The sequence below is a fragment of the Leuciscus leuciscus genome, assembly GCF_965113295.1.
Source record: "Leuciscus leuciscus genome assembly, chromosome: 1".
NCBI classification, from domain to species: Eukaryota; Metazoa; Chordata; class Actinopteri; order Cypriniformes; family Leuciscidae; genus Leuciscus; species Leuciscus leuciscus.
This window is the reverse complement of record NC_138725.1, coordinates 65,008,250-65,028,465: the sequence shown is the minus strand read 5'-3', so window position 1 is coordinate 65,028,465 and position 20,216 is coordinate 65,008,250. Positions and strand designations below refer to the sequence as shown.

Sequence of the window (20,216 nt, the reverse complement as noted above, 5' to 3'; positions counted from 1 at the left end):
AGTGAATGGATTTTTTTTTCTTTGTATGGTGGTTGTCCACACACTGCAAAGACACATTTATATGAAAACACCATATAAAAGTGAATTTTACATCCGATGACCCCTTTAACGGAAATCCTGACCTTGGTCTTCAGTGCACAGCTAAGCGACGTGTGCGTTCGTGTGACTCTATTAGTCTCACCCAGAAAAAGCACACGAGTTGAGAGAAATCGAGATGAATACACCTGTGACATGAAATACAATGCCTAGAAATCCCCAAAAAGTGTCCATGTACTTTCTTCCCTGAGATTTATATCTCCGGAACGGATCTCTGTTTGTCCGATGACATTGAGAATGACAGCTGACAGAAGTGAACGTGATAACTTTTTGTAACGACAAACACAACGGATATATTCACCTCAGAGAAGAAGGGACAAGGATTGTATTTCGTGTCGTGTTTTTGTTTTTTAAACTCATTTCAAATGAGAACTGAAAATATATTTAAAAAAAATGTATTAATAAAAACTACGATATTGTATAAATAATACTGAAATAATTGGTAACTATTTGGTAACTAAGAGCAAGGTTGTTAAGTAAAACATCTTTAAAAATTGTTGAAATAAAGCTAAAATGAAATCTAAATACTAGATAGAAAAACTAAACAAAAATTTGACAACTACTGAAATAAGTTTTAAAATTACTAAATGAAAATAAAAACTAAAGCTGAAATAAAAATAAATTAAACCTAAGTAGTAATATTTTAAAAGAAAAAAAATAATAATAAAAAGTTATTTAAAATGAATGGGGAAAAAAGAAACGGGGAAAAAAATATTTATTTATTTATAGAAATAGACATGACTCCCAGGCCCAGTTGTCAGACCACAAGATAAACCAATGAGTCCAAAATTCAAGAAAAATGATAAACGTTTTATTAAGATGAAGAAGATAAACATATAAGTTAAATTGAGTATTTCAAGAGTAACATAAATCAGTGGGTGTATAATCTTCAGGAAGACCCAAGGCTCAAAATAACAAACAAAACGGATAATAAACAAAATATCAAACTAACTTCCCTCGAAGTTTCCAAATCAAAATCCAGCAAATTACCCTAAATACACTAACAAAACATAACGAATGTGATTTCAAAGAAAAGGGGCCGGTCAACCCTACAAAACACCGTAACTGAAAAGAACAGACACAACAGAATCTAAATCATGTACACTAATGGTCTGACGGCTGGAGAGGAGACCGGAGAAGTCTTTTTGTTTGTTCATTTTAATAAAGCTTTTCACTTTCAGCCTGCTACAGCCCATAATGTGCAACACAGGACCGGCCCGGAATCGCAACCGCTCAACTTCAGAGAGCGGAAGGGATAGTTTTAAACCCGCATCAATCAAAGGGGTGGAGCCATCCCGCAGCTGATCAGGGGATCCTGCTCATAACAGACAGCACAGAAATAACAATAACGGAGAATAGACAATATACAGAATCAAAACATATTATACGAAATTACACACAATTCCGTAACTATCTATATAATACACACACACACACACACACACACACACACACACACACACACACACACACACACAGAGAGTAGTCAACATTTGAAGTGGATCAAAACCTTTCATCATAGTTATACATGAATTTTGAACAATACCCGTTCTTGTCTTAGGACACCTTTGATTAACTTCTTTTATCCACTTCAAATGTTGACTACTGTGTGTATATGTATATATACACACACACAAACTTTTATGTCAGATTCAATTAATCGATTTGACAGCATGAAACTGTGCCATCTAGGTTTTTTGTCAACAGTTTCCATTGGTTTTATGGTTTGAGTGTGAGATATTAGTATTCAGTCGCTGTCAGTTAATTAGGATTCGACAGATAAACTGACATGTTGCTTTGACTCATTTATTAAATCTCATCTGTGTCAATTGTGATAAGACTTTCTGGTGTTGCGTCATGAATCCCAAGCACTGACGGTGTGTCTCGATCTTCCTGTAGGTCCGCTTCCCCTCGCATTTTAGCTCTGACCTGAAGGACCTGCTGAGGAACCTGCTGCAGGTAGATCTCACAAAGCGCTTCGGGAACCTCAAGAACGGCGTCAACGACATCAAGGGCCACAAATGGTTTGCAACCACCGACTGGATCGCAATCTACCAGAAGAAGGTACCTGAATCAGACTGTTCTCACCCTTACTCAATCTTTAAGTCAACCTGATTGGTCCCATTTTGTGAACAATCATCAGAACATGTGGATGCTACACACTGGTGGTGGTTGAGGAGAGATCCCCTGATATGGTTGTAAGGCGCTCTGGGTGTACAGCAGCACCACTGGAACTGGGAATGATTTTAGTTCTAGGAATGCCTTTTGTGGGGACTGAATTAGCTCCTACTTTAGAGTAGGGTCTAACCCAGCACAATTGGAACTACCAGTGACGTAATTGTATGCTAATTGGCTGAACGCATGCGAAAATTGTTAAAGAGCTGTGCAAACACAGAGTTTATAGCATATATATATATATATATATACTCCACGAACATGGAAAACAGCGATAGATGGACCGACACCGAAGTCCAGACACTTGTCAACCCTTTATGTTAAGGAGGAAATCCAATGTGACTTTGAAGCGACCAAGCGAAGCATGATTATGTATTTACGCACCCAGTTACGAGGACGATATCGTTTAGAAACAGCGATAAACTCCAGCAAGATAAAGACATTTTATGCAAATCCCCAGTAGAGAACGCTCCCACTCCACTCCCATCTGCACTTTTTTGGGAATTGCACTCTCTCTCTATTTTGCCCTGATTATTAAATCTGGCCCCAAGTATTATAATCGGAATATATTACATTAAAGAGAGTCTCTTTTTGATTGATTGACAGCCGCAGCAAAGGGAAGACGAGTTTCCGTGAACTTTAATTCAACAATGTAATCCAAAGATTCTTTTGTACCTTAAAATAATGTTTCCAAAATCGTTTGAGTGGTTCATCAACTCGTAACAGGGTGAACGGCACTTGTGCATTCGCTTTGCGACCCTCTATCGGCTAGAACCGCACTATGCAAGTTTGCCAGATCTGGTAGCGGATCTGTAGTTCGAATGAGACATGTAAAACTACAAATTTGACTTGCTTTACGGCAAGCGATACTACAGTCGATAGGTGGAGCTTATATAAAAAAATAGCCGTTTCTGATGTCGCAATACTTCATACTTTCGTAAAATAATGCAGCATACTCTACCTTGTCTGTGGACCTTGTTATTTCCAAAGCCGGTGCTGGATAAACAAATAGTGTGCATGCGACGGTAGGCTAAATTATTTACGACAGCGGTAATGGACAATTCCGCTTCCAACCTGTAGGGGGACCGAAGAGGAAAGGTGCTGTAGTGTTGCTTTAAGCTATGGAATGTCTTCAGATGACTTTGAATATAGTGCAGAAAATGTAACTGGTGCTTGTCTAGTCCTCTTGGTCTATGACTCCCCCTTGTGCCGTATATAAGAGTGGTTACATCAAGTTTTTACCATAAAACTGCTCTCCGGTCGCGTCTGACCTCGATGGACTTGAACACAAGAAATGAACCGGAGAACATTTCCATGTCAAGTAAAGTGGAGCCTCAGGTTATTACACAATCGCCACGGACCAATGGAAAGGGATTAACAGCCGGAGCGAACTTTTCCGGAAAGTTTTAAACTCCAAAAATGAACTTCGTTTTGGCCTGATGAATAACGTTAGTTCTTAGTTCTCTAGGGGCCTTTATGGTAATATTTAATCAAAAATGTAGCATCTTTTTCCGCTGACTCATCTGTGTATATTTGTGTCTGTTTTCAGGTGGAGGCCCCCTTCATCCCTAAGTGCAAAGGCCCCGGGGACACCAGCAACTTTGACGACTACGAGGAGGAAGAAATCCGGGTGTCTTTCACAGAGAAATGTGGAAAGGAGTTTGCTGAATTCTAGAAGCAGCAGCAGTGGAGGAGAGGGATGGAGAGAAATTAGATGTGGGGCAACAGTGAGAAGAAAACGTTTTCCAGGGTGAGATGATGGACTGGACTGAGCCTGTATCTGGTATCAACAACAACAACAACAACAACAACAACGACAACAACAACGTTGTCCATCCTCACACACGGATGGAGGGAGCAGAAGATCAGAAAGTCCTGAGAGAGACGCCAGCAGTGTTGCCTTTTCAGATCCTTCGTCACTCGTTACTTGTCCATTTTCATGTTTTCCCTCTTGTTTGGTAGCCAGGGTCCATTGGGAAGAGATTCAGTCACTTCTCTGTGACTGGCTGGCATGGGGATATTTGTGACGACTTCTTTCTTTTTTTTCTTTTTCTTTTTTTTTTCAGAGATATAGAGGTTACTTTCTGGTACTGAATTTTGGCTTCTTCAGAGAAAATTACCCCCCCAATATTTTTTTTTAATCAGCAAAGGTGTCCTTGCTCTGTAGTTCTCCACTCTGTCACTTCTTGTTTACTTCCTGTGCACCTATTGGCACCCAATACCAAATCAATCCCACGTACTGCGTTCAAGAGTTCTGGCTTTTTGTTTTGGATGTCACACATTTGCCATTTGAATTTCAAGCATCGCACCACCATCCTTCAAATTTATCATCACGTATTGGGTACAATTTCCCACAGTGCTCTAAGATCAGGCAGAATCAGCCGCTTAGTATGAAGATTGTTGATTTGGATCATCATTCTCTAGATCATGTTGTGGCGTCCTTACGTGTCCTAAAAGCCCAGCTTGTCATACGAACAGAACGTGTTTTGGCTTTAAAATGGCCACCGATAAGACCGTAACACTGCTTTATATAACATGAACAAGCATACGTAAAGCTCCAAATCCATGATTTTACACTTTTTTTTTTTTCTTAGATGGCTTTGATTCAAAGATGAGTTTTCCAGGAGAAAATCAACAGGAAATGGAAAAGTGAAGGAATGCAGTGAATTGGCCGAGCACAAATGCCTCTTGTTTTTAGAATGATGCTTTTAAAGGAAACCGTTAACGTTTTCTGTGGTTACACTCGGTTCCTGGTGGATGCTGATGATGATGATGATGATGATGTTTTTTCGTTGTTATTCGTTTCTGCCGTGTCACCTGCCAGTGACCAAACCCTTTCTGGCATTTCTCTTTTTTTATCCCTACAGAAGACGGATATTCAATACGTTTTAACTCTCTACGGCTTCACTTAATCAATCTCTATTTCCGCTTCAAAAAAGCTTGTTGTTCGTGTAGACTTTATCGTGCGTTATTAAAGACCAGTTAGTGAAGCTCCATTCGGCCTGTTGAAACATCGTCCAACAATTCGATCAACTTTCTCTCTTGCTCTTTAACTCTGTAGGATGCAAGAGAATCTAAATGCAAACGTCCCCATGAGTTTTGTTGTTTAGTTTGCAGAAGCGTGCAATAGTGCGTAGTGTGTGGCAAAGATTGTATTTCGTTATGCTCGGAAAAGCTTCTCGTCAATGAAGATTTAATTAGATGTTTAAGGTGAAGTGTGCCACTAGTGGCACCAAACGGAACTGCAGTCTGTTGAGTAACCAAATGAAAAGGACATAATATATTAGCTTGAATGGATTGATAAGTCATTATTTTTGTTTGCTGCCTCTAGTGGCACAAAATTGACATGCTTCACATTTAAATGTGAGACGCCAATTATCGCTTGCTCTTCAGGAGTCGTCTGCTCATTAGGTGCCACGCTAGATGCTCCTCTTTCTCATGCTTTTTTGTTTTTTTGTTTATGATGAGTAGTGTAACTTAATTTTGCTGAATGTTACAGATCGGTGCCAGGTTAAAATGGTATTTCAAGCAACTCTCCGTGTGTCTTTTAATAATGGTAGCATCAGTTGGACACTATAGGATGATGCCATTGATTTTACAGTATAGGATCAAATACCTGTTCATTTGCATTTCCCGCTCAGGAAATGATGTCACTGTAAGCTGCCAGGTGCACCGCCAAAACGGATCAGATTGGGTCCGTTTTTGATCATTCATACTTTTAGAAACAGAGACAAGTAAAAGGCAGATGTTTGTATTTCACAAAACTTTTGGATAGGTTTAGATCTCCTCTAACTCACTCTTTTCCCTGCATGCCTAGCTATTGCTGGGACATTTACTCGCCCCATTTCTGGAGACTTCATAAAATGGGTGTACAAACAGGAGAAACGGCTCCACCTTTTGGGTTTCAATAGCTGAAAAACAAAACAATCAGTGTTCAAATGATGCTTCTGTACGTTTCGATTTGCCAGCAGGCTCTTCTGCACTGGTTTTGTGATGTTAGAAGCAACGTAAGACTATCTTTAACTGGTGCACTGAGTTCTAATGTACAGGTTGGCTTTCTTATTAGCTTTATCCTCCTCAACTTTGAGCTTGATCGTGATATGGAAGGCTTCTGTTTTAAGCAACAGCGGTTTAAATCTGTGAAATTATGGCTCACTTTTTTTTTTTTTTTTTTTTTTGTCAGAGCATGACATTCTTGGTGGTATTCATGTCATCCCTCCATGTCTGCCTGATTCTTGGGGCCCCGTCCCTCCCTTTCAAATACATGGGTGTCACACATCATCCAGTCTCTCACTCATCTGTTCATTTACATTGTCAATCATCGTTGTGTGTGCGTGTGTGCGTGCGTGCATCAGTCCATGATACAGTTTGCCTTTCTACACATCCAGTTTCCTACACTCTTCTATTTGCTTTTTAAAAAAAGAAATCATGAAGAAAACATTTGATTTACTTTTGCATATTTTCTAAGTGTATTTTCAATAACAGGAGTCTCTTTCCTCTCGACATGGGTATGGTGATGGTGTAGTCTATTGTACCTTTTTCGGGAAACAATACTGTATATTCTCTGCCTTTAACAGTCTTAATTATTTTACCTTCTGGAGAAGCTGACGGATACCCGTAGGACACATCGAGTATGTTTAAAAAATAAAAAATACACAGAATAATATTTTGCAACATGTATCATTCCAATAAAGTTTTAATTGTTAAAATTACAATGATGTGGTGACGTCTTAAATGTTGTTTTTCTGAAATTTGTTCATAAGTGTATATTTCTCAGTTAGATTCAAGGCTGTTTAAAGACAGCACAGAATGCATCATATTTATCATAGCAAATGTTTTACCATTTGTATGTGAAGCAAGAATTGGATTGATTCCCCCCCCCCTCCCCCCTTTAGATTCATCAGTGTTGGCATGACTTCATTTTCTTGCAAGTCTAGTCATTAGTCACATGACATTTTGTCTCAAAATGAGCTGGCAGCAGAGCCGAGCGCCCATGAGCAAAGATGGCGGATCACTTATGAATTTCAGGTGCTCGTGCACCAGACTAGCAAGTTCCTTTTTGAGATACATGGAAATGCAGACAGCTTTCTGCAGGAAATATGATTAATCTTGAGATTTGCTAGTTTGCAGGATGCGACGGAGCACACCGCACAATGCTATATCCCACAATGCAATGCACGTCACTTGACCTTCCATTTCTAGTGTCATCTATAATCTGGAATTTCAAATCCAATCTTCTCTAATTGATTGGATTTCCAGAATTTTAAGATGTTTAACTCATAAAAGCAACCTTTTTAAATTATTAAATGAAACTGCCAAATGATTTTGGGATTACCGTATATTTATGTTTGTTGCCTGATTAAAAGTCAGTGTGAAACAGAACATGCAATATAGTATTTTCTCCCCTATTGTGGTGTATGTCATGAAATGGATTGTGGAAGGAGAAAAAAACGTTCGGTTTTGTTCATGGGGAATTGATTGGATGGCTGGATCGCTATTGGGTGATCTCATGTGAGTGACAGGTTGCCCCGCCCTCAAGCCAGTAAACACATCATCAGAGAAGAGATGTCGCTGCAAGAGGGAGGGGAAGTTATTTTGATTAAAGATTTTGAGGACACATGAATAAGACAAAAATAATGATTTGCATGGATAAATTATGATAAATACTGCAACATTCCATTAAAAAAATAAGAATTGTCGATTTTGATTTCATGGTGACTTTAAACATAAGGCATAATAAGCTCATCTGAAAACTCATAAGACTTTGAAATGTTTATTGTTGCAAAATGCCTTGTTTAACTTTTTTACGTAACTATTTGCTTTATTGGATTGCCAACCGTTAACAGATTTTTACTGAATAACATTTTAAATTCCAACGTTTTTTTATTTGATTTCTGAGATAACTGGCTTAGTTAAACAAGGAATGTGAAAATAAAACGGGTTTTTACCTTCGAATAATGCGGACTTCGCGTATTATTATTTATTTTTTTAAACATGCTACATGCACTGATCTATATAATGTCATTCTATATAGATCAGCTACATGCTAGTCGCATTCCAAAACAGAACTTTAAGCTGCACGTAGAACAACAGAACAGAACAAAGCCTCCTTAAATCTCCTAGTGGCGGGACGCGCATCTCGCGCATTCCACCTTAAGCGCTCAATGTGATCAACGCACGCGTACAGTATGTTTCCGTTTTTTTTCTTTTTCTCCAGCGCGCTCGCACCGCGACTCGAAAGATTGCGAGCGTCACGTCGAAGGCAACACTGACGCACTTCATCCACTCTATCAAGCTTGAAGCCCATTAGGAATAATGTCTAAGCCGTACCGAGAATGGATCCTGGGCTCCATAGACTCGCTGCGGTCGAGAAAAGCGCGACCGGACCTGGACAGAATTTGCAGAATGGTTAAAAGACGATACGGCTCGGACTGGGACCGAACCCGTTCAGAACTAGAGAAACTGATAGAGGAGCAAACGGTGCTGAAAGTCAACTATAAAGGCTCGGTGTCCTATCGCAACGCGGCAAAGGTGCTGAGAGGCAGGAGAAAAACCGAGCAGAGCAAGTGTGCGGTGAAACAGCCTTCTCTCGCGGACTGGAGCGCCGGCGACAGTGCTCTGGGTCCCGTGGATGAGGATCACATGGAGGATATGGAAGTAAGTAAACCTTAACCGAGCGCTGGCGCACTGAAAAGAGCGGCTGCGCTCCGACAAAAACCACACGCGCAATGGCAAGCATTGGTGTTTTATCACTAGTTTAACTGTTCTGGCGCATGAAACATGAAAGCAAGTGCACGCACGCACGCACAAACACACACACGCGCGCGCGGACTGGCGCAGACGGGGAGCGGCACGAACCTTCATGAGCGTCGGAAAATCGCCAACAATGGAAGCGCTTGATCTGATTCTGCGAGGTCGAGATCTTTCGGAGCGAGTTTTTGTTCGAGCGTAGACAGTCCCATAACTCAACTTTAGCGATAAAATCCTTGTCCGTTGATCCAAACTAGCCGGGGAAAGTCACCAAAACATCACTGATCAGCCGACTGACGCATTTCGCACAAGGAGCAACACTGGAGGCACTTGCAATAACGATTATTTACTACCGGGAGACCGCATTTGTCCACTTGTACGGATCGTGACAAACTAAATACGAGAATTTATAGGGATCATTGAAGCGCAAGTCATTGCACGGGCTGATCTAGATGATCCTTTATGTCCGTGCACGCGAAGTGCGAACCAAGTCGTCATTGCGGCTCGTGAACTTGCGCTACTTATTTATCACGTGCACTACGGGGAACGTTAGTTTTGGATGTGTTTTAAAGGAAGAAAATGTCGGCTATAGCCACGTTTAACATTGGCTTGCTTTGGGACGCGCTTCTCTCAGACAGGCAGCGCGCCTCAGAGCGAAGCGGGGCGGGTTTATGAATATTAATTAAGCTGCGTGAAGTTCCTAATTAATATACATAAACTCGCCACGCTTCTCTCTCGCTTCGTTCTATGGGGCTAGAGAACGTTACGTAACTTAATATTCATGAGCCCGCTCGCTTCGTTCTCATGTGCTGTTGGAGAAGGTTATGCTACTTAATATTCATGAGCCCGCCCCATTTCATTCTGAGGGCGCGCGCTGTCTGCCGCCGGAGAACCGCGACTCGTGAGTTCAGCGCGCCTCCGTTCAGCAATCCCTCTCTGTAATGTTCCTCATACTGTATAACTAAGTTATTTCGCTATGCTTACTGCTCTGGTAGTAACGTTCCTAATATCATAGCGCCAATCATCGCCAAAACTGGGGTTCAAAGTGTAACTTAGGAGAAGACGGGCGACGAGGAATTTCTGTCTGAATAAACAGTGCGCGCGGCCTTCAGACACCACTGAAGCTCGATTCGACGGTAATCCAGTTTTGCAGTGGGACGGTTTGAGCATAATCACATATTCGTTTAAATGTAAAATGCAGGTATTTCTTGTATTGCTAATCAGAATGCAGTCATGTTTAAAGCCACTGAATGAATGCTAATAGATGTTTTCTTCATTCCTCCTGTCTGTGGCTGCTTATGATTTTTAGTAAAAATATTTCTGGGCTATTGAACATTCCAGTGTTATTGCCCAGGATGGTTCACTGAACCCTTAGCAGGGTTGGTACATTATATGGGTTAAGTTGACATAATGGGAGACTGCCATTAAATGGTTTATTATAGGCGTTTTAGAAAATAAATTACACAATTATAAAACACAAAAGATTTAATGAAACAAAAACAACTGAAATGGCAAATCTCCCCAATTAAACAGCATAGTATTAACTGCACTCTATGAATTACATATACATATATTCTTAATAAAGCTTTGAAAGATATTCAATGAAAAGCAGTAAATGATTTTCCTTTTGTTTTTTGATTAACATTAATGACACAGACAGCAGCAGGTAGGCCTATATGGCAGGTCTGGATGCCCAATTCCGATTTGTTGACTATATCTAATTATTTTGACGACCAGGTTACATCTTCTTTTAAAAGTGACCCATATCCGATATGCATTTACACTATGAACTTGGCGAAACAACCCCAGGTAGACGTACTGAACTGGAAAAGCTTAGGCCAAAAAGAAAGTAAAGCAGCTTGATTTGCATTGGACGAAGACAAAATTACAATAATACAAGCATTTGCTTTCCACAACATCATTAAAGGTCAGCAAAACGTTGGGTTGAGCCTTCGTCCTCCATTGCGCCATTGAAAAGAGTCATGTGATCATGAGAGTTGACATCGTTCGCAACCGTCGGTTTTCTTTCTCAACTGTTTACATTCACTTAAAACATAACCGACTGTGTTTACGTGAATACTCGCCAAGACTGGCATTTTGTCATTATTTTGTGTGTATTTGACTTTTTAAGCGCAATAAGCAGCGAAAAAGAACTAAATTTAGTACTGAGAGGCTTCTTAATGTGCCGCACCTTTGATGTGAGCACAAAATCTGCTGGAATGACTAAAATTATGCGCAGTATGTGCAATCTCATGCCAAAATTCAAGCCCTGTAACAGCAACAATATTCATCTGGAGCAAATGAAGCGAGTGAGTGAGGAGAGGGTTTGTGTGTAACTCGCTGTCGTAGAGATGAGAGGGAGAGAAAGCGCTGCTGGTATCGTGTATCTATTCTGTGCAAAATGAGTATTGGAAGTGTTTCAGATATTTCAGTATCTGTATGAATTTTTTTTTTTGACCACAGTGCACAGTGCACTTAGTTTATTATTTCAGTGGCCGGTTGCATAAACATAGCCATAATGTTAAGACAGTGTCTTAAGTTCTAGTATGACCTACTAGCAGTTAGTCAGGGGCAGTCAGTCTTAGTTTTCGGTATCAAAGTAGGCTTATCTACGTTTTTATGTTACTGATTTAAAAAAGCTATGAACCGTCTTAAAGAAAATAAATTGATGTCGAACTTGCAAGACTAGTCTTAGAGGTTTATGTAACCGGCCCCAGATTCCTTTTGAAAAGACTACAATAAATGTATATATTATATATAAAATTCAACCCGCAAATGTGGCTAGTAGGAATGACTGCGTTACACTGCTGAAATACACCCACATTTGGCGGGCTGGCGGATGTTAATGTCAAGCCCTGGACATTTCTGTGCCACATGGGAGGAAAAAATCTGAATTGAACCATGTAATGTAGATTAATATAATGATATAAAGACCAATATAATGATAATTATTTAGAATCTATTTGGCCCAACTGTTTATTTTCCCTTTAGACATAACTGACTGTGTTTACGTGAATACTCGCAAAGACCGGCATTTTGACACATATATGTGTGTATTTGACCGTTCAAGAGCAATAAGCAGCGAAAGTGAACTGAATTCAGCACTTGTGCGCCACAGAAAGCCGCTTTTCAGTACCGAATTCTGTTCTCGGTCGAGGTTTATTGTTCTTTTAATAACTCATCATCAAGCATGTCCCACTCTTTCTTCTCATCCATCCATGTTTCTTTGCTGCTCTATTGTGTTTAAGCAGTCCTATGCTGCATGGATGTATTTACATACAGATAAACTATATAGAAAAATCTCTTATCGATCGTCATATCGCCCAGCCCTACTCCACACCTTGAAAACCCCTGTAAAAATATGCTGGTTTGATGCTCAAGAAACATTATTATTATTATCAGTGTTGGAAAAACAGTTGTGCTGCTTCATATTTTTCGTCTTGAAAAAATGCTAGTGTATATATATATATATGTTATGCAAACTGTTTCATATGGCACACGTGATGCGTTCGGTTGAAGCCTCATGTTGCACTGGATTGTAGGCAGACTGTGGCAGTGTAACTGATCAAGTAAAATAAAATTCTGCAATCTTTTTAGGACGAGATGTCGATGACGACAGGAATGGACAGCAGTATGGATGAGGAGGGCGATGAGAGCAGTCTGGACGCCATGTGCGCTCAGAGCACCGCTGACTCGGGCATCAGCATGAGTCCCGTCACCAGCAGTAACACCAGTCTGCCTGTTCCTTCACCCACTTCCTCAAAGAACTCTCCTACCCATGATGCTCTGAGGCAGGACCCCGACAGCGCTTACACTCTGCCCGAGCACATACAGCCAGCAGCCCAGCAGGACACGGGTACGTACTTCTCAAGATAAAACCCCAAACTGAGACGCTAATTCACATACATAAGTTTAAAATTCAGAATCAATCTTCTGAAACCATACTGCAAATTAACATGATAAAGTCTGCATGAAATGGAAGATCTTTTCTTTCCTATTGCGATGTATATCCAAATGAAACGACTTCTCGAACAAGAAAAAATGTGGGGCGGGGCTTGGTTTTGTCCATCAGTAATTGATTAGACAGTTGTAGTTTGCTATTGGTGGATCTCATGTGAGTGACAGGTTGCTCCGCCCTCACGCCAGTAAACACATCATCAGAGAAGAGAAGAGATGATGCTGCAAGAGGAGGGGAAGTTATTCTGATTAGATATAATGAGGATATTAATTTAAAAAATAATAATGTTTTAATCTGTCTCTTTTGTCCACTTTCAAACACTTCTGATTTCTTTAGGGGAGGATCTGTGGGTCAGTAAATCTATGGGCTTTTTCAGATCTTTTGAACTAATAGATGAAATAAGCTTGCGCAATTTACACATGAACACGATATGAGATGATGGAAAAACATACGGAGAGTAGCAGCTTTTGTTTTAAAACTTTGAAGAAAATTTGAAGTAAAAGTCCAAAGAGACAAACATTCAATCACACATTTTGACGGCGTAAAGTTTCTACATGAAGAGATTTCAGCTGACGGTATTTGTCATTGTGGCCCACAGGGTCCGTGGAGTCCTTGCAGGAGCCAGCGGCCATCTGTCTCACCGCTCTTAAAGCCGAGGAGGAGCCGAGGGTGGAGGAGAGCGTGGCCACCCCTGATCCAGTCACGCCGGTGAGCGCATCCGTCCTGCTTCCAGTCACAGCACATCTGTCATGTTCCTCTGCGTCTCTGTCTCATATTGTGCGTGTCTGTCTTCAGGACGAGGCGGTGATGGCAGACGGAGGGCCTCACGCTGTCTCTGATCATGCTGAGGAGGGTGAGGATTGTGCCTGTGCTCCTTAACTTCCATAGCGTATCAGGGTCAGAAATTAAGTTTTCCATTAAAGGTGCAGTAAGCGTTGAAAGTGGATCGGATCAAGCAGCACAACACACTTGTAGCCAATCAGCAGTAGTCCACTCATGATGGGGAGGAGAGAGTGAGCAAATCAGCAGTAGGGGGTGTGTCCACTCGTGATGGGGGAGGAGAGATAGTGAACCAGTCAGCGGTAGGGGGCGTGTCCACTCATGATGGGGAGGAGAGAGAATGAGCCAATCAGCAGGAGGGGGCATGTCCACTCATGATGGGGGAGGAGAGAGAGTGAGCCAATCAGCAGTAGGGGGCGTGTCACTCATGATGGGAAGGAGAGAGAATGAGCCAATCAGCAGGAGGGGGCGTGTCACTCATGATGGGGAGGAGAGAGAGTGAGCCAATCAGCAGAGGGGGCGTGTCCACTCATGATGGGGGAGGAGAGAGAGTGAGCCAATCAGCAGGAGGGGGCGTGTCACTCATGATGGGGGAGGAGAGAGAGTGAGCAAGAGGGAGATTTGAAGAAAGACTGTAGAATGAGAGATGGCTGAGAGACATTACAAGATAAAAAGATAAAGATAAAAGCTCAGAGGAATATCACTGGAAAAAGAAGGGTTAAGATAAGGCAAGACCTTTAGGACCCATGTTAATATTAGAAAAGCTTTCCAGCGCTGGAGAGACTGAATCAGGCTGAGGCCTGAAAACAGACGCAGAGTTGGTACTGCTCCATACGCGAGTAACATTGGTTTTGCTGTGTTTCACAGAACCAAGATTATTATTATACCAAGCATTATTTTGCTTCACTTTCAGCTATGATAAACGTCCACTCTTGCATTGTGTGTTCATGCATTTTGGGGGCGGAGCAATGAAGAGAGAGGTGTGTTCAAATTTCAAATATCAACAGTGTTTCTCATAAATCACTTACTGCACCTTTAAGGGCCAATATTTGCCACTGGAAGTGATTTCCAGAGGCTTTTTTTATTTTATTTTATTAACATAAGTTTACCATATGTATCTGTGTTGTCTTTTTTATGTGTATCTTGTTTATGTCAAATACTTCAACTAATTAGAATAATAGACTGTTGCCAATAAAATGTACCAACATCAACAAAAGCCATCATTTAATTTCAAAGGTGGAACGGAAGCTGCATATGAAATGGCATTTATGTTTATTCACACAGACTGTTTAATGCTGCTCATAGGTGGCATACGTGTATTTACAATACAAATGCATAATGAATAGCCTACATGAAAAATATACTACATTATAAAATGTAAAAAAATAACATTACAGGGAAGGGCTGCAGTTTTATTACAAAAGATTACTGTCGATTTATTGCTCTTTGATATTGTTATAATGATAATTATTGTCAATTAATAGAATACAGAAAATAATTAGTTTTTGTGGAAACAGCGTGTCATATCCCTTTAGTCTGCACAGACAAAAAAAAAAAAAAATGTATGAATTAGTTTTTATGCATTAGAAAATCAAGACTTCACATTGGTTGTTTTGTAGTAGCATGAAAAACAAACGTTTATTCAATCTAGGAATAATGTACTGTGTGACTAATGTAAACGCCTCTGATTGGCCAATGCTTTCATGTGCTCAACAGAAATGCGTGTGATTGGTTGTAATGCTCAATACTGCAAAAATATCGAATCAAAATACAAAATCTAAATGTATGGCCATAATCAACACTATTCAATCATGTTTACATTTCACTTCAATCGTGTCATGATAGGTTTAGTTTATTTGTGCAGGGGCATTTTTCGCCCCCTATCTTGAATTTGGGGGCCATTTCAGTGGCATTTTTGCCCCAAGTCCCCATTAATTTCTGAACCGGCACAGAATCTATCAACTCATTTTACATATATTTTTTCAAAATTGTGCTTTCACAGGTGAAATGTGCAATAAGGAGCCCAAGAGCACGACAGAGGAAAGAACGATTAACAATGGAGCGATGATGAATAATGAAAAGTGAGTGAAAGTTAACATTTTCTTTGTATCTTTGGCAATAAACACTGAAATATTGAGACTTAAAGTCCTAGTGTGGCATTTCTGTGGCATCAAGCACAATTGGACAAATAATAAATGTTTTCAAACACTTCATCATCCCAGCTAACAGGGAACATTCTCAGAACATTGGCTAACGTTCTGGAAAGGCTCTCTCAAAGTTATGAAAAAACTTTCTTCCAGTTACCTGGTCTTTAATAATGCTCTCAGAACGTAGTTAGTGGAACTTTTTTTTTTTTTTTAAAGCATTACTACTTGTTTCAAAACATTCAAAACATCCACATAAACATAAAAAAATTTTTTTAAAACATTTAAAAACTGGACGTTTTGAACGTTCTGAGAACATTCAGAAATAACGTTTTTCCATAACTTTATCGAAACGTTCTTAGAACGTATTTTAGGACGTGCCATTGGTCAGGTAGTGCCACCTCAAACTCACTCCATTGGTTAGTATATTGTTGTTGTGATATGGAGAAGCCTAGTCTGTATTGCTCATGAACTTTGAGGTTTGAAGCTGTTTTTGTCCATTCTCAGTGATGCGGTGAAGGAAGAAGTTGTGCAGGACCCTTTGCTTTGGAGCGTGGCCGATGTGGCCCGTTACTTCACGTCCGTGGGTTTCCCTGAGCAGGCGCTGGCTTTCAGGACACAGGTAAGTGCTGTGGTCAAACAAACCGGTCAAGAACATGTGCTTGTTATAGTTAACCCAAAATCTAAAGAAAGAAAAAAGGTCTTAATTTTACAGTGCAAAAGATGCTGTTTTCATGATAATTAAGTACATTTCCCCCTAATTCATATTACTATAATTTATGCTGATTTTAGACTTGCAACGGCCTTGGAAAAACAAAAATTAGGACGTTTTTAAATTGCTAATTCCAGACCAGGAAATGAATAAAAATAAATTACATTTCTGTAGTGAATATATACATTGTACTAGTTTCTATTTTACAGTATTTCTTTAATGAGAGTTAGCATTGGAAAACAACAGTGGGAATACAATAATATTTATTACAAAACCAAACCAAAACCAAACCTGAAAAGTCATTGTGATAACGAGAATTAAGGTTGACACAAAAATTCTCTAGTCCGCACCAATTCCAATAAAGTGTCACTGTTATCTGTATTATTTTCGGTACCACAGCAAAAACTATGGTAACTATTTTATTTTTAATAGTGTTTGTATTCAACTTTTTGGAGAAAAAAAGTTAAATAAAGGAAATAATTATTAATATTAATAATAATTGAGTAAATAAATAACATTAGCATGTAGACCTCACATATTGTTTCATTAAAGGTACAATATGCAAGAATTTTTTTTGCCGCTAGAGGGCGCTACATTCCAAACAACAACAACGGCGTAGCTTGATGACGATGTGAAGGAGCGTGGAATGATGGGAACTGTCGTTTTAAACTCCACCGTGGATGTAAATCAGTCAGACGGGAATCGAAAAATCATGTTCATGGATGAGGCTAAGTTCTATTTTTATAAATGTTGCGTTTAATGACATGCTTTTTGTGGCGAGGGGGGCGTGGTTCAGCGCGGTCTGTGATGGGAGAGAAAAGAGACGAGCAAGTAGGTCAAGTGCAAATGAGGAACACCTGTGTCTTATTGGCGTGGAGAGACCGCTTATAAGCCGCGCTGGAACGAGAGAGAGACTGGAGAGAAAACTGGACGCAGAGGAAGAAAACCGGTGGATCCGAGCTCTCATTTTTTAACTGTTTTGTGCCGTCGCGGTTGCCACAGTGAATGTGCGTTGTGCGCGGCTTTTGTTTGTTTTGCTTTATTTTAATAAAGTACGAGTCCCAGTCACGACGACGCGTCTTCTTCCTTCCTGACTCTTAAACCTCATCACACTTTTATTTCATTAAAATGAATTAACCGCTAGAAAAGTAAGGTTTAATACTAAATTGGTTATCATAGATGTTACTGTATGTCGAATTCATTGTTGTGATAACGCTGCGCAGTTTTACGTGTTCTAAACAATTGTTGTAAAAGTACATTCGAACATACCCACATCATTTGCCAAAATACTGATTAATCTTTATGTATAACACATGCTATGTTTATTTACATGGCCATAAACACCAGACGTGATAAACAATGTCAATAAACTAAACACAAATCTAAAGCAATAATACTTTCCTTACATAAACATAACTATTACCGAATGCTACATTTGGAAAATATAAAATTAAGCATGCTTTGTCGACAGAACCAGCTGCAATCGGTAAAGAATAACTGTGTACCATAACGACTGCAAGAAACAAGCTAAAGTTTGTACAACTACAACTTCCACATTTGTCCAGGACTCCACGCAGTACGAGCGGAAACCGAGGGTAACGCGGATATGACGCAATTGACTGGCGACTCCCAGCTCCCCCCTGCTCTAACGCCCCGTATCCTTGGTTAAAATCGCAATTTTCTCACGATTTTAAAATAGTTGGAAACATTTGGGATATTGTAAGTAATCAACTTAACAAAATATATAACACTGGCCTTGAGATTTTGGGATATTTTAATGCAAAATTCTTACATATTGTACCTTTAAGTAAACATTGCATTAAAAAGATTCAAAGAAAAGTTAGTAATAAAATGAAAAACAAAGAAACACATTACAGGGAACAGAACTGCATTTACACTCCCGTGGCTTGCTATGCTCATCACTATTCCAGATTCAGTCCTGCATTTTTAATATGGTTGTAACTAATGAAACTTTGCAGTGTGTACTTCTATTCAAATTATGAATGGGTTATATACAGAAAGCGAGCAATGAGCACAGGTTCTGACATCATTCCTGCACCCCTCAGTGGAGCGGATTCTGACTTATTTAAACACCTCTGATTGGCCATTGCATTCACATGCTCAACAGATATGTCTGTGATTGGCTTCCATGTTCAGTGCTGCAAAAAAATTGTAAATAGAAACCTTTGACGCTTTTCACAGCGTGTTCACATAAATATGGAAAGGAGCGTTTAAAGGAAGCGGCCCCTATCCGCGGGTACCGGATTGACCCGATACTCAATACTAAACGGTACTGCAGAAAGGCAGATATTGTTACGTTAAAAAAAATTCAGTATTGACTTGGTAACAAACGTTTGAGCACCCTAATGAAGATTTTACTTTTTCTTTGAGAATTTTACTTATTATTTGTCACTTGTTCAAAAGTTTGACAAAAAAGATACACTGCGCTTTTTTTTTTTTTTTTTGAAAAAAGTAGGATCAATAGGAGTTAAATGTGTTTAATACTTTTATCAATCGATATTACACTCATATGACCATATGATGATATTGGCCAAGAAAACCTAAAACATGCTTCAGTATAAGCTATAGACGACACTCTTAGGTTCACCAAGGCTGTATTTATTTGATTTAAAATACAGTAAAAACAGTAATATTGTGAAATGAGTTTTCTACTTGAATATAATATAAAATGTAATTTATTCCTGTGATCAAAGCTGCATTTTCAGCATCATTACTCCAGTCTTCAGTGTCACATGATCCTGCAGAAATCATTCTAATATGATGATTTGATGCTCAAGAAACATTTATGATGATTATTATGTGTTGAAAACAGTTGTGCTGCTTTTCCAGTAATCTTTGATGAATAGAAAGTTAAAAAGAACAGCATTTGTTTGAAATAGAAACATTATAAATGTCTTTACTCTCACTTTTGATCATTTTAATGTGTCCTTGCTAAAAAAAAAATGTCTTGGATCGGTGCCGCAGATCTCCAGTAACCTTTGTATCTTCCAACAGGAAATAGATGGGAAGTCCTTACTGCTGATGCAGCGCAGTGATGTGTTGACCGGTCTGTCGATCAGACTCGGCCCCGCTCTCAAAATCTATGAGAATCATGTGAAGGTACTGCAGAGAAGCCAGTTTCAGGAGGACAGCCGCCTCTTCTCATAGTGCTGGTTTTCAGCCAAACAGACTGATATGCTCCTGGTTCAGAGAGTGCTGGCCATGAAATGAGGGGAAACCTTAACTCTTTAAGACTTGATTTGCACAATCCTCCTCAGCCGATCGTCTCTTCTTCCTGGTGAGGACATGCCGCATGATTCAGCCCTGCCGTCTGTTCTTCTGTTCTGTCCTGTCGGCGTCCGTCTGTCCGTCCCTCACAGGGCTGATGGGACCATTCATCTTAGTAGAAGTGTTTTTTTTTTTCTATGGTGGAGCTTTTCATTCACCAGTGTTTATTGTCAGATATCATTTTCAGTGTAGCAATATTGTATAAACATTGTTCTTGTCCAATTAATTGTGCGATGTTTTACGGCAGTCTTTAAATGGACGTGCAAAGTTAGGAAATAAATTCCAGTTTCAGAATCTGAAACTGCACTTGTGG

The 20,216-nt window shown here is 39.8% G+C and overlaps 2 protein-coding genes and 1 long non-coding RNA gene across 6 annotated transcripts in view; all 3 read left to right on the top strand.

The window, feature by feature from the left end:
* The window catches only part of prkacaa (protein kinase, cAMP-dependent, catalytic, alpha-a), a 28,675-nt gene extending 21,689 nt beyond the window's left edge, over positions 1-6,986 (top strand). For all 3 annotated transcript variants that reach the window (XM_082179498.1, XM_082179497.1, XM_082179499.1), the window contains exons 9-10: positions 1,996-2,160; positions 3,821-6,986. In XM_082179498.1, the coding sequence (XP_082035624.1) occupies positions 1,996-2,160; positions 3,821-3,946 (291 nt within the window). In that variant the 3' untranslated portion in view covers positions 3,947-6,986. The remainder of the gene's footprint in view (positions 1-1,995; positions 2,161-3,820) is intronic.
* Positions 6,987-8,463: 1,477 nt separating this feature from the next.
* Positions 8,464-20,216, top strand: samd1a (sterile alpha motif domain containing 1a). 2 transcript variants are annotated; one of them, XM_082179482.1, is made up of 7 exons: positions 8,469-8,928; positions 12,619-12,877; positions 13,578-13,687; positions 13,775-13,832; positions 15,762-15,840; positions 16,411-16,525; positions 19,631-20,216. In XM_082179482.1, exons 1-7 carry the CDS (start codon positions 8,587-8,589, stop codon positions 19,781-19,783), a joined length of 1,116 nt encoding a protein of 371 aa, XP_082035608.1. In that variant the 5' UTR covers positions 8,469-8,586; the 3' UTR covers positions 19,784-20,216. The 2 variants fall into 2 exon arrangements, with proteins under 2 accessions (XP_082035607.1, XP_082035608.1); XM_082179481.1 differs by having other exon boundaries at positions 8,464-8,928; positions 13,578-13,832.
* Positions 8,936-11,468, top strand: LOC309506137. Its single transcript, XR_014208656.1, has 2 exons — positions 8,936-10,157; positions 10,949-11,468. It is a non-coding gene; the product is annotated as an uncharacterized lncRNA (long non-coding RNA).

Excerpts from the sequence above, each read along its gene's own strand:
- samd1a (XM_082179481.1), top strand. The coding sequence starts at position 8,587 with ATGTCTAAGCCGTACCGAGAATGGATCCTGGGCTCCATAGACTCGCTG. Across the intron at positions 8,929-12,618 it reads ATCACATGGAGGATATGGAA|GACGAGATGTCGATGACGAC; the intron begins GTAAGTAAACCT and ends CAATCTTTTTAG. Across the intron at positions 13,833-15,761 it reads CTCTGATCATGCTGAGGAGG|GTGAAATGTGCAATAAGGAG; the intron begins GTGAGGATTGTG and ends GTGCTTTCACAG.